This window comes from Xiphophorus hellerii, chromosome 5, assembly GCF_003331165.1.
Source record: "Xiphophorus hellerii strain 12219 chromosome 5, Xiphophorus_hellerii-4.1, whole genome shotgun sequence".
Lineage (NCBI taxonomy): Eukaryota > Metazoa > Chordata > Actinopteri > Cyprinodontiformes > Poeciliidae > Xiphophorus > Xiphophorus hellerii.
This window is the reverse complement of record NC_045676.1, coordinates 8,352,089-8,377,394: the sequence shown is the minus strand read 5'-3', so window position 1 is coordinate 8,377,394 and position 25,306 is coordinate 8,352,089. Positions and strand designations below refer to the sequence as shown.

General features: G+C 37.7%; 1 protein-coding gene across 2 annotated transcripts in view; it reads left to right on the top strand.

The window, feature by feature from the left end:
- Positions 1–23,481, top strand: part of ttbk1a (tau tubulin kinase 1a) — a 65,263-nt gene extending 41,782 nt beyond the window's left edge. For both annotated transcript variants that reach the window (XM_032562395.1, XM_032562394.1), the window contains exons 15-16: positions 19,647–21,106; positions 22,105–23,481. In XM_032562395.1, the coding sequence (XP_032418286.1) occupies positions 19,647–21,106; positions 22,105–22,507 (1,863 nt within the window). In that variant the 3' untranslated portion in view covers positions 22,508–23,481. The remainder of the gene's footprint in view (positions 1–19,646; positions 21,107–22,104) is intronic.
- Positions 23,482–25,306: the final 1,825 nt, after the last annotated feature.

Sequence of the window (25,306 nt, the reverse complement as noted above, 5' to 3'; positions counted from 1 at the left end):
AGAAACAGCTAATTAAGTTTACAGACTAATTAAAACTAACTAACTCAGTGATCAGAATTTCAGTTTTTTTGGCAGAAATACAGGGATGGATTTTATGGAATTTCCAAATAAAAAAACTTCCCTTGCTGAAAGTGCATTACAGACAACCCACTTCCTTTTGGGATATAAAGCAAAACATCTGGATTCAAGTTGGAATTGTCCTTTAAAACTACCATAACCATGAGAAGCTAACGTACTCCTGCAGGAGTGTGCTTGCAGCTTTATGCAACTCTGTTCAGCACCTGAACACACCTGACATACATGTGGAGCGTCCACCAGACTGTCCGTTACAGTTTGCAGACTAGCTAGCACAATGATTATTTCTTTGTCAACTTGTAAACAGAATGAGATGATTTTTGCTCGAAATAACAAATTTTTTACAATAAGTGAATCCAGCATGCACTACAAAGTTGCTCTAACGATAACACTCTTCAGTGTGGATTCTGTTATTGTGTGAATAGGCCTTAAAGTTAGCTGAGGATGCGTAAAATGAATTCAGAGGAAACACAAAGATATTGGAAGCCATTTTTAAGGAAACCTGTGATTTATTTAAGCTGCTATAGAGAGAGAGACTTTTAGCAGGCAACAGGAAGGCTAAATATGTTACAGTTAACTTCTGAATGTCTTGAATGTGCTGTATTTGGAAATGTTAGCAGCCTTCTTCTTTAAATCATGGTTAAAGTAAAGGTCTGCATTCCCTTATGAGCTGCTACTGTCAGTTTAAAATATGAACTCTGATCATTTTGTCTTTTTTAAATAGTAAAACCCTGTTTTTCCACAACAGCTCTCTACTTTTATAATAAGAAGTGAGCATAGTTATTTTAAACAAAAGTTCTTAAAAAGAAAAAATGGTATCTTTACATTAAACAAAAAGAAAAGATCTGCAAAACTCCAATCGGTGCACCTCTTCTTTTAAGCAACAGCATGTAATTATTGGAGATTTCAGAAAGTTACTATATCTCCAAAGAGTTTTATGGTTAATGTCTTTGCTTGATTATTATCTTCTAATCGCAAATCTTTCAAATGCAGCTTTTAGTTTTGGACAGGCATATTTATAAATTAGTAAAAGTTGGTGTTATTCACTGCTAGCCAACAGAATTTGTTTCCATTTATTATTCTTGATCTTTTTCACAGTTTGTTCTCAATTTTTGAGAAACATTGTCTCTGAAAAACTGGATTTTATTAGAATTGGTTACCAGCTTCTTGAATGTTTCCCCTGGTATTCTGACATGTATGCTTGGCAATGAGCTGCGAATTTCTGAAGTTGAATCAGCCAATCTCTAGCTCCCTTCACAGATTCTCTATCAGGTTCAAGTCAGAAGGAAAAATGCAAGAAATGTCAAATTGAAGTTTATTTAGGCCCAAATCTGCAAGGGCTGTGAATAATTGTTGCTGTATTTCTACTGTGGAGTATTTTAACAGTTGGAAGAGCGTTTCTTTAGCGTTTTGCTCTCTGTTTGGACGTTACTACACCAAGAATGCGCCTTCATATTGGTATAAAATGTCTCTCAAAAACATACATGATAAAACACAGATGCAAGGAAAGTCAAGACTGAAGTCTGTTTAAATGAAATTTTAGCTAATTTTTAACACTGATTTAACTCACACATAGAGAAGACCTGAATGTTGTGAACTAATGCTAATCCACTCAGTAAATTTATTTGTGTATTTGCTGTTTACAAAATGAGCATAAATGTTAACCTGAATGGTGCGGCTGGTTCGTGTCTAAGAGTCTTGTGATTCATAAGAACTGTCCAGATGTGAGGACGTCTTGGACTCTGTGATAAAGCTTGTGGACGCTGACGATGATCTGCTGTGTTTTCTGAAATTTTTCACACTTGATGTTGGAACACTGTAAAACATTTGAAGGTGGTTTAATTTGAAAATGAAAGTCCACCTGCTGCATTGAAAATGCAATTTAAGTCGACAAGAAAATTGTTTTGGTTTTAATTCAGACACTAAAGTTCAAAAAGTTGATTTAACAACAAGAGACAAGTTGTCTAAACATTGTTTTTTAAGTTAATTAATCTTGAATTGTGAGTTTTGACTTAAAGCTGGAATTTAAACCAAATAATTATTTCACAATAAGTAAGAAAATAAACTGCCCTCACCTAGTTAAAAGAGACACATTTCTCTATTATTTTACTCACAATATAAAGTTAAAATAACTTATTTTACTTTAGAATAATTTAAATTCCTGTTTAAATAGCATGAACAAAATTTCTGATCTGATAATGAATTTTGTTAAACATCACATTTAATTCTGCTCAGAAACATTTGGTGTGTGAACAGCCCATAAAAATTAACATTTGCCTTAATAAAACACAGGAGTCAGATCTATGTCACGCACTTCCATTTCACTCACTGTGCAACACAGGATACAAAAACATGCCGCTGAGCACTCTGGGAAATTAAAACTAAACGCTAACCTAAAACATGTACTTTATTCAACTTTTGGAGGTTTGACAAAATTAATAAAACGTCAACACAACTTATTGTTGTAAGTTTATCTTTTACAAACTCACAAATTTAGGTTCACAATCTAAAACTCACTAAATTTATTTGTAGACACAACTAAATGTGGCTCAAATGTTTTACAGTGTAGTTCTGTCAGTAAAAGCATGGAAACGTACTGTGACATGAAACCTGCTCTATATCGTACATTTAACGTTACACTGGACGAAAACACTATCTGACTGAGTGCCGGTGGTGGGAGAAAATAAGTGTGTCTGTGTGATCCGAGTGGTTTATTAAATATAACAATAGATTTTTTTTTAGCTGGAGTGTTTTATTGGTTGTAAGGATGAATGTGAAATCATAATTATAGTTACGTTTTTAATGATTCTGTAATGATGAAATTGTTCCTCTCAGTGATGCAACATATCTTTGAATTAAACTTTAAATTAAAACAAAGATGTGGACCTAGAACAGATCACAGTTAATCCATACACAAAGTTTGGGGATTTTATTTATTTAATTTATTTTTTTAAATCAAGGCGATTTATTAAATAAAAAGACATCAGGTTGTTAGGCAGACTGTTTTGAATGTTTCAAATAAAGACATGTTTATTGGTTGGATGTTCATGACGAACTGAACGAAAGGTTTGAAGAAAGTTCAGTTCCTTTTAAATTAAAAAAAATTTATATTTTTCCCAAAATTAAAATAAATGTCGGTGTGACTTATGTTAGCCAAGTATCCTCACAGAGTCTGTGGATTTCTGGTAGCAGTCAGTCCTGCAACCAATCTGTAGAGGCCTCTGACTGAAAACTGTCGATGTACAACTGTAATGATATGCTAACAGCTCAATTTCTGAACACCAGAGACAATATTCTATGGATATGTGTCCTGGATGACACCAGCAGTTCTTATCAAGCACTGCTAATCCATCTCATTTGCTTTTGCCACTTCTCCTTAAATCTCTGACTGGTTTGGTTAGAAAACCAGGCAGAGACGTTAGAGTCAGAGAAATGATGTTGCCCATTATGATTTAAACTTCCTGCTCTCTCTCTGCTCTGAATCCATGAAGCCTTCGTTTCAAATCGTCTGGGATCTGAGGTCATAGTTCAGACATTATTTGGGCTCTTTTGATGCTTGCAGGTGTAATATATTACATTGTTTTCACAATTATCCACCGTAACAACAAAGGTAAAACATTAACACCAAAAATCCTTCCAGCTGCACAGCACCCAAAACCAGAGGGAATAATTGTCAACGCTTCAACAACAAAATGATAAACAAAGTCTATAAAAAGAATACATTTGCAAATTTTGCACTAAAAAATGTTAAAAGCAAAGAACCATTGCTTACGGTTTGAGCAGACTCTTATTGTTTTTAGTCTTTTAAAAAGCACATCCCAGTGAATTATTTCACTGGGATGTGCTATTTTCTTTTTTTCATTTTCTTTTTTGAAAATCACACAGCAGTCTTCCTTAAATGTTGTTAATTGAGTTAATAAACAGAACATAAAAATTGTTTTGAAACTTACAGCTATAAAATGAGCTCATTTTATGAATGGGTTTTAATAATTAGGTTGTAGAATGCTGCTGCCAGTGGATTGTACAAATAAATGTTTAACTGTTACCAGATTCTCAATATTATTTTAATTGGATGTGAAGAAATTTGCGTATCGAGATTTTTTTTGGTGTCGTCAGGGGTTCCAGGCCGAGGCACTAAAATTACAATTTCATCTAAATTCACTGCATTCTTCAATTATAATGGGCCAAAATTTGAATAATTATTTACCCAAACAAAAACAAATGGATCTGTTTAGCATGTGAAAAATATGCTAAACAAACAACAAGGTTTGCTTGTTGTTTGTTACAGCAGGTTAGTGCACAGGCTAATTTTCCTCTCCACTCGATTAGCCTGTTTAGCTTAGCATAGCTTAACTGGATTTTAAATCCAATATGCTAACTCTATTCATTTTATCAACATAAAGTGAAAATTATTGAACCATTATAGTATACAAATTGGAAACTGCTGTTTAATCACCCCCTTTCTCTCCTTTATGTTGTGCTTTTTCTTTTTGTTATTATTAAATACATCAACCTACCATTGAGACTAGAGATGCAAATACATGCAAATAATTGCATGTATTATGCAGCACATAATACATGAAATTAATATGTAATATCAATTGCATATTAATGGACATTAATATATAATGTTAATTAATATGTAATGTCAAATAAAAAAAAACTTGAAACAATTAAGAAATAAAACTATTAATGGGGACCTTCTGTCACAATGACATGGAGTTTGCTCAAAACTCTGATCATGAGCCACTTGGCTGCTTCTCTGATTAATGCTCTCTTTGCCTGGCCTGTCAGTTTATGTCAGGGGTGTTCAAAGGGTGGAATGAGGGCCATTTGTGGCCCCTAAACCTATTTTGGGCGGCCTCTGACTGCAATTCAAGAATAATACAAATTTAGCCCCCCAGCACAAGTGTTTGATACAGATGGGAGCTTTTTTATTGGTATCCATTTTATAAGTATCCATCTTTAAATATACGGACTTAGATTGATCTAAATCTTGTTTTGTTATTGGCCCGAACTGACTACATTTTTGCCATTGTTTTAAATAAACACCTGACATATTTCCTTTAATCGGGCAAATCTAAAAAACCCTTTAAGTTTGTGCTCTACAACAGTTTGCACATCTCTGTTCGACAAAAAAAATCTGACTACTTGATTTGTTTAATTAAACATTTACAGTATCGAGTGAGTAAAAATAAATTACAGCACAAGTTTATTATAGATATGAAATTTTTTTGGCCCTAGAGTCCTTTTGACTTGACAATTTTGGCCAAAAAGGTTTGTACACCCCGGCTTTAAGTGGACGGCCATGGCTTGGTGGGTTTGTGGGGAAGTTTCATATTCCTGTTACTCTGTGTAGCTTTTAAGATATTCCTTTATAACCTAAACCCACTTTAATCTGCCCTGACTCGTCTGCCTGCTGTGTTCCTCCGGCTTCATCAGGTCAGCTGGATGTAAACTGGGTTTAAACACCTAAGAAAAATGGATTTTAATGTTATATAGTCATAGTCTATAAATTGAAAAGTTAATTTATTTAAATAATTCAGTTCACTAAGTGAAACATAACATAGATTAATAATTACAGACGGTTTTCAAGCCTTTATTTCTGTTTAATTTTGTGCTTGCAGCTCATGAAAACACATTTAAGATTAAAATCTATTAGATTAATAAAAATATTTTTAAAAGTATGTTTAATATCCTCTTAAATTTTATTTTCAGACTTATACTGACCAAAAAAAAAACACTTTATCGGAGTACATATTCTAATAATTTACTGAATATTCCTCTTTTTCTTTGTGATTTTTTCTGAATTTGGTTTTTGTGTGACGCTCTATTTGGAGAGTTTGTTTCGGAGGAAAGAGGAACGCGTGTCGCCAGTTACTCTATGACCTTTACCTGGATTTCACATTGTGTTTCCATTTTATTTTCCTTCTGCAGGATTTTCCTCATGGGTGTGGTGATTTCTTGTTTCTTTATGCATTTTTATCATTTAGTTTCACTTGTAAATTTCTGTCACCATTTGACTCCATCCATCATGCGCTCTTCCAGTTAATTATTGACACATCTGGTCCTCCATACTCGGTGGCTGTTGTTTGAAGGCTGGATGTTTTATGCCAGTGTGAAAATGAAAATGTGTGCACAGATCCGTTAGCAAGCTCTGCTTCATTTTTTTATTTTTTCGTTTTTTTTTTTTTGTTTGGCCAACTGTCACACTAGATCATAACCAACCTCGTCTGCCACCAACCATCGAGGACCGCAGTTTTTTTTTCTTTGTTCCTCCTCTCCAATTCTTTACCCCCTTCCACATAACTACTGATGCCTTTGCCCCCAACTTATCGCTTTAAAAGTACACAGTATGTCAAGTTTGACTCACCTGAGGAGACAAAGAAAAGAGCGAGGGGGCCATTGGGATCAACACAAGAAGAAATAAAGTGATGTTTCGGGGTAAGCACAGTTTAGGACTAGTCCTGTACCTCTGTTTTCTCACTCCGTTTCTGTTTTTCCTTTTTCTTCTGTTCAGACATTTTTTTTTTGTTTTTATTTCCCCCTCTTCCCTTCGTTGTGTGTCTGTTTTGTGTGCTTGATGACTCCATCTCTCTCTTTTAAGTTCTCTGATTTGTTTGCATCTTCAGTGGTAACTTTTCCTTCAGAACGAAAAAGCCGAAACCTGTCGAGGCTCAGGCTGTCGTAGTTTAGTGAGACAGTGTGTGCAATGCTTGTGCTGGTGACTTTTTGTTCCTTTAGCGTGCTTCTTTGTGGGAGAAATGTTTCCCTGAACTTTTTTATTTTTTCAGATTAAGGGATGCTAGTCTGACTAATCACAGCTAAAACACTTAAACGCCCCCCTGTTAGGAGTTTTCTTCAGTTTCTAACTAGTAATTATGAAAAGCAGCTGTAGATAGAGCCAGAGTTACACCAACATCCCCTCAGCTTCTCTCACCAGGCTCCTCCCCACATGACCTTTGACCAATCAGCTGCAGGCTTTAGATATGTGAAAGCATCCACCTGCTCTCTCATGTCTAATGTCTGTCAGGGAGGGGGAGGAGACATAAACAACCTGTTTAATAAGTGTTTTTAATATGAAAAGAGTCCATTTCCACTCTTTAACCTCCTCTTCCTCCCTCTGTCTGATTGGTCTTTTTGCAGTTGGAGGAGGACAGACACCAAGCGCGGCCCAATCAGCTGAGGAGGCTGGCCTCCTACGTCTTCTCCTCCTCCACCCTGGAGACGGAGCAGTACCCCCACGCCGGAGGCAGCTTCATCCAGAGGAGCCGCTCGGCCGAGAGCAGCCCCGCCCACGCCACGTCCGCCACCGCCTCGGCCCGGCGCCGGCACGCCGGCACTCTGCCGATGCCTGGCAGCCCACGGAGCCGGCACTCGGTTCTGAACGCGTCGAGGTCGCAGCTGCAACAGATGCTAGCCAGGCTCATGAACAAGAACAACAATAGCTGAGAGGACTGAGAAATGGACTCAAAACACACACACACGCCCCCCCACACCCCCAAACACACACATACATATATATATATCTATATATATATAGATATATATATATACACACACACACATACATGTAACATACACAGATGTGTACAGCCATAAATTCCGAGATGAACAGAGCACACAAACAGAGAGATGCAGGAGTGGTCAGAGAAGATTTTGGGCCTGGGGCTGAACTTAGCCACTCTTAGGTGCTTCATCATTTAAAGTTACTTCTCATGCAAATACATTTGTAATGGCAGCGGAAGGAAAAAGTTTTAAAAAGAACTCCCAAAATACACTAATTTTCAAGAAAATGGTCCAAAATAATAGTGTTTTTGTGTTTAATCGTCTTTAATTTCACCGCCACACTAATTAATGTTCTGATCCAGAATGAGATTCTGATTGTTAAAATAATAAATCAAAATACTTTATTTAAAACAGAAAAAATTACACCACTGCTACATTTATGAGATATACTGATCATCAACAGATGATATGTTTATTTTTGATTCATTGAGTAGAATATCATACATATTTGCTTTTCTGCTCATTATAGACTAACATAAGTATAACCAGATGATATTAGCTGGTTTGTTCTTCAGATTTTACATCTTGACCGCATTTCCCAGCCTGAAATGTACCCAAACAACTGAATTTGTTTTTCTGTTAAGCATGAAAAACAACTTATAAGCCTTGGAAAACTCTACTTTGTCACTTTCTCTGGCATTAAAGGGAAGTTAAGATTTAATAATGGTGTGACAGGAAATGTTAGCAGGTTTAAGACTGTAACTTTCTAAAACCTCGATGTATTTTCGTACCACTGACCAGCCAAGAGTAGGGAATGTATGAGAAATATAGAGAATTTGGCTAGCAAGAAAAAAGAGTTTTTTGGGTTTTTTGCATAGATACCACCTTGCCAGCTCTGTAACATCTTACACAGATATGAATGTGCACATAAACCAATACAATCGCAGCACACTGGAAGGTCATACAAGCCATATCACCAACACCCAGCGGTACAGCTGTGTTAATAAACACACAGATTCATACATCTACTCAGACGTAGCTCTAGAAACTGTTTTTTTTTCTTCTATTAAGAAGGAAAAGAAGAGGATTGGGGGAATTTTGAGAATATTTTTCATGCAATAAACTCCAGAAGCCACTCAGCAACGCCAAAGTTGCGCTCGCCACAGACGTGGCAGGCTGGTGGAAACAATGTGAAACTGAAGACTTCCCGTTTTGTGAAGAAGAGGAGTTTGAAACCCAGTGGGGCTGCTAAGAGACTGTTAAGCTTTACAGTTTTTTTGTGCATTATTTATTTATTTATTTATTTTTTATTCTGTCATCTTTTTTCGCCTAAAACGGAGGAGCGATCGTAGAGGTATGCAGGTCGTCCCAGCGATCGAGCCTTTGCACGAAGACTTTTGGAGTCTCGACATCCCACTCACAGAGCAATACGCTGCTGCTGCTGCTGCTTCACATCATGTCTTTACCTGCACAAAACCCAGTAATCCAAGTGTCTCGTCCTGATTCCTGCCTCATTAAATGTTTTGTGTGAAAGCAGTGAACTGTTTGGAAAACGTCTGTCTGAAGGTGTAGGAGGAGATTTACAGTAATCTTAGACAGAAACTGAAAGTAAAGCAGAACAAAACTGTGACATAAAGCAACAAAACAAAATCCTGGCACTCTTTAAAACAACAAATTATTGTGGGAGATTACACACTGGCATTAAATACAGTTTAAAGACGTACTAAAGAAATAATATATGTTCTAAGTAAAAGCAACTCATAACTTCAGTAACTCCACAACAAGAATAAATATAAAAACAGTCCAAACCAATGAATAGTCTGAAACAAGGATGTCATTGTCATTTTGGGCCATTTCAAAAATCTGAATTTTCTTAAACCAATTAAACTGTTAAAAAAATCACTAATCAGCTGTTCCTCCAGGGTTTTGATTGTTTTAGTGTTTTTTTTGCTATCAAAATCACAAATCTTGTGGTGATTATTTGGAAATATTTGCGCTAATGTATGATGTTAAATGTGACTTTTTATTACGCGCCGTATCTGTATAGTACAACGGACGTTGTATAGTACAACTTCCATTGTAGTCCGTAACAACTGACTACAATGGAAGTAAGTTTGTAGTCCTTACTTCTCAACAAGTAAGGTTGAGGGAGCAGTCACTTCAACTCAATGTTTTTGACCAGCTTTGAGAACATTTCCAGTAAAATCAGACAAACAGTGGAGATCTGTTGATTTTGTGTGAATTTTGAGGATTTGTGAAAAACTGGAGGAACTTATTGATGTAATTTGGAGTCTAGAGGGCCACAAAACAAGCTACGGCGGGCCAGATTTAGCCCCCGGGCCTCGAGTTTGACACAACAAAATCTCATACTTTTTGCAAAGACAATTTAGAAAAGGAATACAAATATTAAAAAGAAGTCAAATGTTTAGCAGTTGTTGATTAAATAATAATTAGTTTGTTTTGTGATTCAGATATTTTGCATTTGAATTCTTTTAAATTGAATTCAAATGCAAAATATGTGATATGTGCTGTGACAACAGGCTGTATGGGCCCAAACTGCAAACTTACAGCCGGCTGGGTCTGTGAATGATGTGAATGCGTATTTTTATGAGCTGTTTATTTTACATGTTACCTTCACGGTCAGAAGGGACTACGTATCGGAGGCTGGTGCTGTTTTTTTTTTTTTACTTTAGATACACAGATGGCGTGATAGAGTTTCCTTTTTCTGACACTTTGATTGTTGCGTCTGTTGTTTGAGATGTCTGTTTTTCAAAAGGCTTGCTGACATTTTAATGTGTTAACCTCTGTTTAAGGAGCCTTTCCTTCTTCTGTAGGCCGTTGGAGTCTGAGCAAACGATCCTAAAAATCGTCCTGCAGTAGAAGTTTCAGATATCCTGTGATAGATATTTTAGAAGTCCTTTCTACTGTGAAAGAATTGTTGCTAATGTTCAACTTTATCTCTTTTTTTATCCTGTTGTTTTTTAGAGGGTTCAGCCAATCACTGTAGATGTTGCACTGGTGTCTCGTGTACTAAATACTTCAGAAGTAGTTGGGAAATAAAATTCTAATCAGCCAGCTGTTGCAGTGCGAACATGAAGAAGTATCTCTATAATAGTTTAAAGAAATTGGCTCTAAACTAACTTGGATATTTTGCCAAACAGACATTTTTTAAAATTTTATTATAGCTGTTTGTAATGCATCGTCTTTGCAAGTGGAAGTTTTAGAAATCTGAGTTCGCAGCCTCTTTTTCTTTTATGAAAAGTTTTCCTTGAATTCATGTTAATAATGTCACCCATATCACCACCTACTGGCACGGCAGGGGAACTTCAGCATTTTTTTACTCGAAATTGCAATGCCTATTTGAGTGGATTTTTTTTTTTTTCAATAAATGTGATATTTAAAAAGATAATGTAAAAGAAGATCTGACTGGAAACAGAATGTAGCATTTATTGGAGGCCATAAAGTCACAGAAGGATAGAGACAGACGAGTTTTGAGGTTTTGTGACAGGGTGGATGCTTTTGTTCTGAATGATTGCGAAGTTGTCGGTCAAGAGGAACACACGCGAAGAACGCCGTGTTGCATTGCGTCTGTTGATGTTTAAACACGTTGGATGAGTTGTGCTGAAGTCTGACTGGACAGAACCAGAAACTTGGACTTGAGACGTGGAAAGTTGAGCAGAAGTGTTGACCTTTATGAATAGAATGATTATTATCATCATGTTTAGGAGCCGTTAGCCCACAGCCAGATGCTACCTGTGATGGCTGTTAAATGAAAATAACTCTAAAATAAAATATATTGCCAAAAGAATCTGCTTGCCTGCCACAAGGTTTGATACGATGTCGGCCTACAACCACGTTTTCTCTTCTGGGAAGGCTTTCTCCAAGGTTCAGGAGTTTCTTTATGGAAACTTTTAGCATGCATTCGTTTCCTCAGATGTTGATGTTGGACTAGGACACCTGACTTGCCCTGTTCAGTCACTTTAATCAAACTCTAGTTTGTTTGTCTAGAAAGTCCGGTTTATTTGGGGATGTGTGAATGCACAATCAAACTAATTTGGAACAAAAAAGCAAACTCTGGTGCGCCTAAAAATGTAGGTCTTGGTTTGATTAAAGTTTGAATGCATAAGTGATTCCAAGCGGACCGGAGGCCGCTCCAAAAACAGGAAGCGGACTATAGTGCAGGGCATTCTGGGTAAATACAACCGACGCAAACTCATGACTCTCACGCTACTGAAGAAATAGTTTGTGGTCTTTCGCCAAAGACGAAAAAGGAACCTCACAACCGCTAAAATCTGACGCCATTCCATTTTGTTTACATTTTGTGAAGAAGGAAGTTGCTCTCCTGACTTCTTCAGAGGTTTTTGTGTTGCTTCCTTCAGTGGTTCTTGGTGCAGCGCCACCTCAGACGATGGGAGGAACAGTTTCTTCCAAATGGTTTGGTTCATTTAACACAATGCAAAGTGAAAGCGAACCGCACCAGCTGAAAATATAACTAATGTTGCAATTTTTGTCCCATATAGAACCGAGTCTACCAAACTCAAAGCTGATTCTGCCACACTGATCTCACTAATCCATGGAGCGTTGTGGAGCTTGCTTTGTACTTTGGTGCACAGGTTTACTGGACCAGGAAGGTGCAAACCCTAAATTTGTTCCATAAGGCGTAGCATGAAGAGTTCCTTTCACTGTAACCAAGAGGCTTGAGGGTGCAGAGGCGGCTTTATTTACACCACTGTACCTGAAGCTTTGTGTTGCTCCTGATAATATAAGGCTGAGATGCAGCTGCATGGAAACCCCTCCACTGCTCTTGAACTAATCTAAGGATGACATAAGGTTTCTGCAGCTTCTGACTCTTCATGTATTCTGGGATTTGACATGGCTCACCGTCCTGTGGCTGAGTTGCTGCCATTATCTGTTAGTCAATGTTGAAAGTTTAATAGTGAGGCATTTTCTCAAATAGGTTTACTGAAGTGAAAGTGGAATTCACTGAGGTCTTGAGAAAAACCTAATCTCTCATAAATGATTGAAGAAGCAGCCTGCATGACAAGGTGCTGAGTTTTATATGTTTCTGGTCAAGGAATTGATTGGAAACGTTGGATTCAAACCTTTGGGTATTTGAGTGAATACTTCTGTCAATATAACAAGTCATCAGCACCTGGGTTAGCATTGAGTAAGTTAATTAAATGCAAGGTCTTTGAATGTTTGGGAGTTATTTTGCAAGTCTTGCTTTATTTTGAAATTCGTCCTTGTGATTTTTCTCATTGATATATCCAGTGAGATTGCTGAGTCACAATAAGATTAAATTTGTCCTCCTGGTTGGTTTGTGATTTGGTAAAAAAAAAATTTCTTTACTGCTAATTAGTGTAAGCATGCTAACACTACATAAAGTAAACACTGAAGAAAAACATGATTGTGATCTGCAAGCCTTGTTATTGTAGGGTTCTGCTACAGCAGCTAGTATATATCTTCTGGTATTTTACGATGCGATTAGTCTTTGATTATCAAAAGTGACTAAATGTTAATTAGGAGCGTTAATTTTCTGTGTGCATAGGTGACTGTCAGGTTATAATATCAACACAGAAACCAATAGGAGTAAAAGCAACGCTAGGCTCGCTGCTTCATTTCCTACCCATTTCTTAAATTTCCATCAGGTCACATTTTTCTGTTGCATTTGAGTTAAATCCAAGTCTTCCAGATGACACAGTTTCAGGCATAAGTAAAAATGCAGTTAGTTTTATGTTGGAGTTGCTGTAAATGTTTTGGTATTTACCTGCAGAGGGTCGTTTATTAGTACCAGTGATTTATGTTTTTCTATTTCTGACAGATCTGTAGGAGGTTTACCTGCTTTGTAAATAGTATGCAGTGGTTTGTTGTATCTTAAAATTTAAAGGTGAGTTTTGAGTAGCTCTAATAATTTTCTTTAGATTATATCTTATTTCTTTCATTGTGCTTCCTTTTTCATCACAGTTTTCTAACATTACTCGTGCACTTTATCACGGTAGGCTAGACTCGGGGATCAGGTTGGGGCAGACGGGCTCACTATATAAATGCAATTAGCTGATGCAATAAATTATATGTGTGACATTATTAAAGCTAATATCCCACATATAAATATGATATATCTTATATTTAAAGGACTTAGTTGTCATTTTATCCATTCATCATTTTTTGTGGGAATGTGTTTACTCAGACCTGAAGTCTGGATGAACTCTCCCTCAAAATGAGTTCAAGAGAAATGTTTTGGGTAATCAGTTGCTGCTCATTTTCCCCTTTCAAACTGATATGAAACATTTCGCTGCTGTGAATTAATTCTGACAAAACGTTTTTATCAAAAGGAAGCATGTTTAGATTAATCCACTGGGATTTTTGACCTTTTCAAATAGTGTCTCCCAGGCCAGTCCTTCATTAAACTCAATGCCCTGTACGTGTTTGTCAAAATAAAACGCTACATTTGACCAGTATTACATGGTTGACATTAGTATTGTGACTGTGTCCTAAATATTCACTCAACATACTGTTTTATAGGAGTTTTTGCTGGTTGGACACATCCAAACAAGGAAACTCGCGTCTTGCTCCTTTTAGCAGTTTTCCACAGTGCTAGGCTACGCTAACGACAGCATGTTTCCTCTGTTTTGATATGACTCACTAATGGCTCGACTATTAACATGTTTCAATGTAGTCCAAGTTGATTAAGGGCAGGCAAAATTTTCTGAAGCTGTTGCTGTTTTGCTTTGGGAACTTAAGTTCCCAAAGCTTTGAAGCTCTTGAAATTGAAAGATGAGCATTTCATCTCCAGCTGTCTCTTACACACAACCAGTGGTGGGTAAAACTAAAAGTAAATTGCACTAACCCTAAAGCAAAAATCATAAACATTAGCTTTAATAACGTTAAAGCGCTACACCAACACAGTATTTAGCAGAAGCTAATCCCACAGCGCTAATTCAACCATGTTACCCACAATATGCGTTACAAGATAGTGTATCTCCTTAAACAAGATCACATTTGTTATCCCACACTTACCTGAATAGCTGTGCTTCATAAAATGATTATTTGCAACAGACTTTTCCCTCTGGTTTCACAGTTTTTTGACTGTTGAATATTGCTAATTCTGTTTCTGATTTTGGCTAGCTGAACATAGCAGGGCGACAGGAAACAGTCTTCACCCACTTCAAAATAAGAGCATGGCTACTTAAATCATTCTTAAAAGTGGATATCCACAACTTTAACATAACTTTAGACTTTATTCAACTGAAAGTTAACAAAACAACCAATCGAGTTAGCGTTTAAGAATTTAATTTAAAACACTAACTTGTTAAAACGCAATACATAGCAACCTGGTCTATCTTGTAACCAGGTTGCTATGTATTGCAAATTTTTTTGCCCAGGTCCCTCTTGAAAATGAGATCTAGATCTCAACGGGGTTTACCTGATTAAATAAAATAAAGGAACTGAATTGGGAAAATTAATTTAGGGTAAGCTAAGTTAGCTACCCTAAGTTAACTAAATGAAAAAATTATAGGACGTGTGCCCACCACTGCAGATTATTCTCTGGGAGAAAAACTGTTTGGAGTTGGAAGAAAGCACAACAGCCATTACAGCCTGTTTCACTGTGAACAAAGCAATGAGAATGACCTGAAATGAAAGAATTGTAATGAAACTTGGAGCTGCACAGCTTGCTGAAGGAGTGGCTGAGATAAAATCACAAACTATTGTTGAGAACTGATATTGATCAGGAACTCCAGTACTGATAATTTAAAAATACTTTGATTGTTTCATGGAGCTGAATACCTGAGATTGGATTGTGACACCCCCCCAAAACTGTCATCACTTTCCAATAAGATTCACTCCACTTCGTTAATTTTATTACAAATAAACACAATTATTTTAGTTTATTTAATTTTTCACTCCACAACAGATCATCCTGTGTAACCTTAGAGTTACACAGGATGCTTTATTGAAACACAGAAACCACGCAGAGCATTTTGTTTCCTTTAAACCGTGGCATCATGTTGCAACAACAGAGCTTTAGGAAAGGAGCAGATGTTTTATCTTTTTTCTGTACGTTTCATTGACTGAAGGAATATGAAGTGAAGCTTGATCTTCGTGTCTTCTTCTTCCAAAGCAGCAGCCTTTGGTTTTCCATTGTTGGTGTCATTTTAGGTGATCCCAAAACGTGACTTGAACAAGTTCAAAACATGACTTCCTGAGACAGGGTTGGATATTTTCTTTGTGCAATGAAAGCCAAACTATTGCTTTCTCGCCGTGTTAAAGGGCTACATTAGCTAAATATGCACCACTTGCTTGTTAATTGTATTAAAGGCTTTTTTCATCTATTGATGCTCACAGCAGCACTAGTTTGTTGAGGAGATCGCCTGATGTTGTTCTCCTGCTGCTTCACGCTGAGTTCAGGATGCCCTGCCTGTTTTATACTTTGCATAATTTTATAGTACAACCTCTTGGAGAATGTACAAAGTGGACTAGCTGCTAACTCAGAACCTAGTTTTGTTTGCTAGCTGAATTATTGATTTACTGTGCTAAGATTGTCACCGATTAACGCTTATCCTGTATCGTCTTTAAAGCAGCGCCGCACTGACATACTAACGGGCCGGAGGATCGGAGGATCCTCCCTGTGTGCTTGACCTGCTGACAACACCAAAATGAATTTTTAAAAAAAGGCGATAGGCTGCATTTCTGACAGTTTTTTGTATAAAAAGACTGACCGTTGACTGTCACCACTCTTTGCATGAGATCCACATGTGATCTGTTTGCGCGTCACACTCTTCTGACTGTAAAATGACTACAATCAGCACTGTACTGTAATGACAACACGAACACAGTGAATATTAACCTCTGGTCGCAAGAGATCTGTGATATTTTATTTTACTTTTTTATTATTTTTGTAAATAGCTACTACTTGAGGAGATGCTCACGGATCAGAACTGCTGAGCCCAGAGATAGTGGGAGTAACCATTTTGGTCCAACACTGACTTTTGTCGCACCTTTTATACTCCACTGTTGTATCTATTGTGGTCAAAATAATTAAAAATAACTAAAAGTTATCTTAACTATCTGGTAAACTTCTCAATGTCTTGAAAATACAAGCTGGAAAAACAAAATTTGTTTTTCTAAACTGTTCCTTATTGTAAAATAAAATGGCTAGCTATTGCATAAATGATATATGTCATTAAAATTTCAATTATAGCAAAAAAAATTAATAAAATTGCCAGTGTGATAAAGTTAGGCCTTTCACAATAACAAATTTTACTGGACGATAAATTGTCCCAGAAGTTATTGCGATAAACGATAATATTGTTGAGACCATTTTCAAGCAGTACAACTGTAAAGGCATAATAATGCAATCACACATTGCATGCTCTAAGATGAAAAGACTTTTAAATTTTAGTGAACATTTAACACTGGAACTGGAAGACATGTTAAATGTCCAAAATAAACAACAGAAAAACACCCAAATAAAATTAAATATGAAGTTTCTCTAAATAAAACTGTCCTTCAAAAAAGTGCTGGTTGAGACCAAAGCACCAAACTGACGACTTTTGTCATCCAGTTTTTGATAGAAAGAGAAAAACGACAAAACACTAAATACAATTAGTTGATTTACTGTTTATTGTGACAGGCCTAGATAAAGTATACCACTGCTAAAGTTGAAAAAGGGCTTTAAAATTTCAGTTTCATTTTGATGTTACGATAAACTAAATGTTTTTGCTTATAAAGCAGCATTTGTTAGATAAAAATAAAGTTATGTTTAAATTGCCTAAAGAAATCCAGGATTTCAGTACTTATTTATGAACAATGAACAAGTTTATGTACTGAAAATGTTTTTTGTTTTTTTTCAATCAAAATTTACTGAACTGTTTTGGGATGTAAATAAATCTGTTTTCTGAACCTCCAACCAAACCATAAAGCTAGCATAAATACACACATAATTTATATAAATGAAACTGAAATGTTTTATTGTATACTTGAATAAATGTTTCTTAGTTTTGATGGAGAGTCGTTGTATAAATATCGACCATAGGAAGAGAAAATTGTCTTGTCTTTAGAAGTGAGCACCCGTTCCTCATTAGTTTTATTTTGTTCTGTTCACTGATTTTGCAAGTCCAAACAAAATCTCTTCACCTCACACTCAATTGTTCCTCTTATTTATTAAAAATTGCATTTAGATACTTTAGGAAGTCGTTTCTACTGTGAAAGATCTTCTGGTCTTGATGGGGCTACGTTGACGTGCTAAAAGAGCCTTGAAGGCGACGTTGTCATGTGACTGAATGGACAATAAAAAAATGAAAGGATTTTATAAAACCGCTCAACGGCCCTTCAATGTTTTTGCAATAAAAGTCGAGTTTCTTTGTGGAGGAGAAGAAAAGTGAAGAGCTTACCGTGTTTGTTTGGTGTGATGGTCCTATCACAATATTATTGTACAGTACTGCTTGTATAATTTACAGGTAAAGCATGTATTTTAAACTTTTTTAAAACCCAAACAATAAACTGTACATATATACAGAAACGTAGACAGTAATTAGGTTTGCAATTAAACTCTAATAGCATGACAGGTAGCGGGGTTTAGTATATATATGTACAGGCTGTATGATGAATCTTTATGAGGGGAAACACTTGAAAATCACCTGATATTAGACTTTGTGCTAAAGATAAGCTCTGCAATGCATTTTTGTGCCTTTTATATCAATGTATGTAATCTAGACAATCTTGAAAAAGCTTGTGTACAACCAAAATGAAAATAAAATGGTTCTGTGGCAAATGGATTGGTTGGAGTTAGATTTTTGTTCTTCATTTTTCCAGGTAATACGGCACATTGTTTCTTTTTTTGTTGTTGTGAAGTTATACTGGGATTATATTTTTAAAAGAAACTCTGCTCCAAGCTGCCACGTAACTAAGAAAAAACAAAAACTGTGAAGGAAATTAATTGTTTCCTCCATCTACTAGTTGTTTGATATTAGCATATGCATTGTAATTTCATAATATTATTGTTCTACTATTGCATGGTCGCATTTCTATGAATGCTAGGGCTAACTAGCATGGCCATAACGGTGGATAAACAGTTTTTCTGGAACCGTGAGTTGTTTCTCCGCCATAAGCACATTGAGCAGCGCGTACACACGGTTTATTGACAGCGCTACGACCATCCTCCTGTCTCTGATTGGTTGTTTTTGACTGGAAGTGTTGCATTTTAGCAAATTGCTATAGTAGCAACGGGAGGAAGTGGAACAGCTTTATCTTCTTTTTCAGATTACTTGTTTGCAATTATACGATTACAACATAGTGACAGTTTTAACAAAATATGTTTTTATTCACAACAAAGAATTATATTGACTTGGAAATCTGCTCACTCCTCAGCGGCTTCAGTCCGGCTGAAGGATGTCTCGTCTTTCTTAAAACTAGAAAACATCTACCATCAATCAATTACTGTAACTCCTTGAAAACAATTACACCAGACTGAATAAAAGCTTCTTTTTTTCCTGCTTTGTTGTTTGTTTCAAATTGCATGAACAAAATTTCTGATTTGATGATGAATTTTATTAAACATCACAATGAATTCAGCTCAGAAACATTTAGTGTGAACAGGACATTATCCTCAAGCTTTAAAATAAACTTTCGCCTTAATAAAACACAAGAGTCAGATCAATGTAACGCTCTTCCATCTCAGGATACAGAAACAAGCCGCTAAGCATTCTGGGAAATAGTTCCCACTCCTGTCTTTTTCTTCTTTCAGTTTTTTAAGTGCTAACCTAAAAACTCCAGTTTATTCAACTCTTGGAGGTTTGACAAAATTTATGAAAAGTTAACAGAACTTACTGCTGTAAGTTTATCTTTCACAAACTCACATTTAGGTTCAAAATCTAAAACTGGACACATTTATTTGACTTAAAGAGTAAAAGATAGTCGACACAACTAAATGTGGCTGAAATGTTTTACAGTGTACAAACGAGTGTTGCGCTTTATAATGCTCTGTCAGATCTTTTTTTCCCAGGTCAGAGTTGCTTTGAGTCCAGATTAAAATTGTAATAAAATATCGTTTGTCTTCTTCTCAGGTCTTGTCGCCCCCGGAGCAGAACATCCCGTCTCCGTCCTCTCCTGACTATCGAACAAAAGCTCAGGGTGATGAGATGGAGCACTTCCACATCCTTCCTCAGTTGCAAGCCAAGAGGGCCGACTTTCTCACCGTCATGCTGACCGGTACGCTGCCTCAGCGCAGGAGCTTCGCCACGCCCGATGAAGAGGTACCAGAACCTCTTGGGCCGAAGGACGATGACGTCACAAAGAGCGAGTCCAACAGCGAGGCGAGTCAGAAAAGCACCGAGCGTAGCCAGGATGCTGCGCCCTCAACACTGATGGCGGAGGACCAGAGGGGCCCGAGGGAGCACGCTTCGGCTGCTGATGCAGACCCGGATCTGGAGGACGCATCCAAAACTCTGGTTCTGTTTTCGCCCGGAGACACTCGCAAGTCTCCCTGTGGCGGGGAAGCTGTCCTGGAGGGGGAACTGGCCACACCAAACGCTCTAAATTCTCGTAATGACCGCTTACTGACTGGGGAGGGGATTCAGCCTGAACTGTCCGAGACGGGCCGCTTGTCACCGGCCCTCCGCTCAGAACTGAGACCTTCCACTCCCATTGCTCCTGGGTCACCGCCCTTTACCAAAGTCGAGCGCACTTTCATTCACATCGCAGAGACGTCACACCTCAACGTCATGTCTTCCAACGGTCACTCTGCCAAGGAGAATGACCGGGAAGTCTTTACCGTCACGAGGGAATCGGCCGCAGATGTTGACAGACAGGAGCAGGAAGTTGCATTATTGTTAAAAGAGACTGGAGAGGAGAGCGTGCCGGACCAAACCAGTACAGAGGCTAAGCAACCAAAAACCGAAAACGGCCCGTCAGCCGTCTTTTCCGTGTCCATGGACTCCTCCTCTAAAGTCACCTCACCGGTTCCTGATCGTAAAGATCCGTCCCAAGAAGTGAAGAAGCACTTATCTTCCAGCGAGGAAGCCGTAAAGCTTCACCCTGCTGGGTCAGAACCATCAGTGGGCTCCAAGCCCAGAATCCGAAGCAGAATCCCGATCCTAATCTCTGAAGAGGACTCGGGCTCAGAGCAGTCCTCTTCCCTGTCGGCCCGAGCTCGGCTACAGCAGCGCGCCAGGCAGCTGGACCTGGCACGCCTGCTGGTTCAGAAGCAACAGAGCCGCTGGATGAGGAGGAGGATGCTGTCCGGCACATCTTCATCGCTGTCATCAGGGGACGACGAGCGCTGGAGGGCTTCAGAGACTTTATCCACGACGGGATCAGAGGAGGACGTGCGTGTCTCGGACGAGTCCAGGAGGAGTTCACGTCTCAAACCGACTGAAGAGCAAGGCTCTAAAGACTGCAGGAGCAAAATCCCTCGACCCGTCACCCCCATAAAAAGACCAGCAGGGGGCGCCGCTGCTTCTGCCACCTCTCCTCTCTCTTTGCCGGACGCCAAAAATACAAAAGGAGTTTCATCTGTCATTAATGGGTAAGCCTGTTTTTCTCTGTAGTATTAATATATAGCACCTTTTAGCTAAAGGTAATACAAAGTGCTCATTAGTACATAATGATAAAAACAACACACATTAAAGAATAAAGTAAGTAATACTAGTTTTAAAAAAACTTAAAGTTTTAGCATTCCTGCAACAAACTATGTCAGGTTTATTTATATAGCTCTTTTAATAAAAAAATTATATTAGAATAAAATGACAAAATTAAAATAAAATATCACAACAGAGACGTTACCGTGTTAGAGCTCAGTTGAATGCCAGGACTGTAATTGTGATTTAAAATGACCCAGATATGATCTGGGTCAGTAATTATCCCAGAGAAAAGGAGAAATCCTGATCTCCTTTATTCTTAAGTTTATTCTGAGGGACGTTTAATAGCAGCTGATTATTTAATCTGAAAGTTTTAAGTGAGATGGACGTGTGTTACATTGATCTGACTCTATTGTTATTTTATTGTCTTTATGTTTATTTAAAAGATTAAGAATAATGTCCTGCTCACACTAAATGTTTCTGAGCTGAATTCATTGTGATGTTTAATAAAATTTATTATCAGATCCGAAATTTTGTTCATGCATTTTGAAACAAGAATTTAAATTATTCTAAAGTAAAATAAGTTGTTATTTTAACTTGATATTGTGAGTAAAATAATAGAGAAATGTGGCTCTTTAACCAGGTGAGGACAGTTTTTTTTGTTTTTTTTTGCATATTGTGAAATAATTATTTGGATTAAATTGCAGCATTAAATAAAAACTCACAATTCAAGATTAATGAACTTAAAAAACAATGTTTAGACAACTTGTCTCTGGTTGTTAAATCAACTTTATGAACTTTAATTTCTGAGTTAAAACCAAAACAATCTTCTTCTTGAGTTAAATTACATTTTCCAGGCAACATTTGAACTTTCATTTTCAAGTTAAACCACCTTCAAATGTTTTACAGTGTGTGAATAACTTAATATGTGCTCATTTCTCCACAGAAGTCAGAAAGCTGGGCTAGCCACCCAAAAGAAACCTAAGCCCGTCTCATCTCGGTCCTCCTCCTCCTGTCCTCGTCCATCAGCCGTCTCCGGTCCACATGGCAGCCCACGGATGCCGCTACGCGCCCTGCTGGGAGGCCGCCGCAGCCTTAGCTCCACCCACTGCAGGACTGACAGCCCCTCTCCTCAGAGGACGTGCCCGTCCAGGCAGCCCCTCTCGGTTCGGGCCCCTACTGTCCCCATGCTGCCACCCAGAACTACAACAACTATGCGTCGCAGCGCCTCCCAGGAAGCCACCGCGCAGACCTCCACAGCCGCTGCGCCTGCCAGGCCCAGGCCAAAACCCGCCGGCGGGGCTAAAGCTAAAGCGAATACCAGGGATAAGGTGGTGCCTGCTAGATAATACAGAGGGACTCGGATCTGAGACCTGCTGGTGTATTATCAGTCTCCCTTCAAGCTACGCCTCAAAAGTTTTCACGGCAAGAGACTCTGGTGTTATAATAACCTCAAATTCATCTAATGGAAACGGACATTTTATGTTTTTTGAAGGACAGCGAACTGAACTGTTTTTGAGCTTCCAGTTTCCTGACTGACTGTCGTTCAGGAGCGTTGCTGCCACGGTGCTACGGATGCCTCTGCTGCTCCCTGGTTGATCCCTGATTTAACGTCTTCTTCTTCCTCCAGCTGAGAGTCATGGCCCCCGTTTCAGATATACTCACATACCACAGCATTCCCAGCTTTCCACAACTATGCTAGTCTTCTGTCGACAATACTCTGCTTGGTTCACATTGCATGGTAAATTATATCACAAATGCATTGAATCTGTACAGGGAAAACTGTATTAAAAGTGACTTAATATAGATCTTCCCATATTATTTTCCATAAATAAGCCAAATTGGAGTGGATTTAGCGCCGAGTTATGTTGGCATGTAAAAGATTCCCAAATATATTCTGAACTCGCTATTGCCTTGAATGAAGAGAAGCATAAAAAATGGACTCCAAGAGAAAGCGCTCGGCCACTCGCCTCGTCCTCCTAGTGTGACATTGGGCATGCTTTAAACATTCTATTTTTGAGGGTTTATTTTGTTTATTCTCTAAAATTGTACATAACAGAATCATTTCCATGAAATACATCTTTATTTTTTATCTTGCCAAGCGAATAGTAAACCCGAGTCTTTAACCTTGTGTTCCAGTGTTTTGGTAATAGGCCTTTTTTTTTCTTCTTCTTCTTTTGATCGCATGAGAAAAACAGGGTTTAACCATGAGAGGAAGTTATTCCTGCTTAGATTTGGTGCAAACTTGTGCTGAATGTTGGAGCCTGTGTTAGTCTGGGGTTGCAGGGCACTGAGCTGTGAAGTAAAGTCTTGGTAACGTGGAGCCGTGTCCTGTCATTCTTTATTTTATGGTTTTTACACACACAAACAGAGGCAAACTGGAAAATCAAATCTCATTTTTTATGAGATTCCTAATTCCTTCCTAATCTACTGTTTCATACTGTTACATATTACGTACAATAAAGATGGGAGTAAATTTCTGCCAAAACAACTTCTTTTTTTTTTAGATTAATCTAAAAACTTTCCTTGAAAAAAACTTCTGAAAAATTTCTGAGTTTGAAAAGTCAAAAATATTCTAAAAAAAACAGAAATTTTCAGATTAATCTCAGAAAATTTCTGGAGATTTTTAAATGAAGTTTTTCCTAGAAAATTTGCAACTTATGAAATTCTCGGTTTCTTCGGCAGTTATGTAGCATCGCTTCTCGGCCTTTTTTACATCATGTTTAGAATAATTGCACTTTCTGAACTGTTTCAGAGAAGTTTTGTTGCGTTTTATTTTGAAATGTTTGACCAAGCTGTTGTTTTAGTTTCAGTTTCCTGATCTTCAGACAAAAAAGACAACTTCTAATTTTTAAAAAATAAATTCTACTTGGTGCTGGGAACTAAAGCAATAGCAATACAGTAGATCAGGGGTGCCCAAAGCTTTTGAGACTTTTTGGTCCAAAATTGCAACATTTATTAAATTTTCAGAGGTGTGGTTCACTTTCACACTGCACTGTGTCAAACTAAGAGCAGATGAGTAATTAAAGTGTAGAAATATTGCTTGCAAAATATTGTAAATATATATTATATATGTGAATATATTGCTTATAAATATTTAAAAAGTGACGTATTGTGTGTGAGGCCACACACAATACTGAGCCTCATTTTGACTTGTTTTAAGGACATTACATTAAAGTTGGATCAGCGTGTAGTGTTATTTCACTTTAATTTTGTGTGTGGCTCCAAATCCAGGCCTCCATTGGTTAATAAATTTGATTTCCATTGATGATTTTTGTGTGATTTTGTTGTCAGCACATTCAACTTTGTACAGAACAAAGTATTCAATGAGAATATTTCTTTCATTCAGATCTAGGATGTGTTATTTGAGTGTTCCCTTTATTTTTTTGAGCAGTGTAGATTGTCTAAGCCTAGAACAATCTAGAAAAATCCTCAGTTATTTTAAGCCTAAAATAACCTACAAAAATTCCTTCAGAGCTAAGCCTAGACTCTGAATACTGTTTTGGATTTCCTACACCCAGGAGAATCCTTCAAAAACCTTTTACTTTAGACTTTAGATTTCCTACGCCCAGGAAAATCTAACTCTGAGGTGTTTTAAGCCTAAAACCCTGTAAATTTCTTACATATATTTGAAAACAGCCTTTTTACCTTAAACACTGCTGGTTTGTTCTCCCCCAGACCAGGTTGTCGGATTCTGTCTCGATCGATCCACCCGGTGGAGTTCCAGAAAAGCCCTCGCTCTCTGACAGGCCTGCTATGGAGATGAGGGTCTTGGTGATCAGCCCTCTCCTGGCTGTCCACCGGAAGGACGAACCGGGAAGAATCCTGTTCGTGACGCCACATTGTGGAGCGAGAAAAATTAACAAAGTCCAAACCTTGTTAAAGAGAAAGAACAAAACACAGCTTTATTTCACATCTGCGCAGATGGAGAACTCCGAAGAGATCTAACTAGACAAAGGAATCGCCTCTCTACATATACTGTATACCGGCCTTCTCCCACAGACACAGTGTCATCACCAACATTCCCAAGGAGCTAATCAGATTAATACACACACAGAGAAAAATGCAACTTTCAATTAAAAATGGGTTTCAGACAGAATATTCTGTGCCTAATAATAATCGCTGAGTCGTCGGTCTGGTCTGTCGCT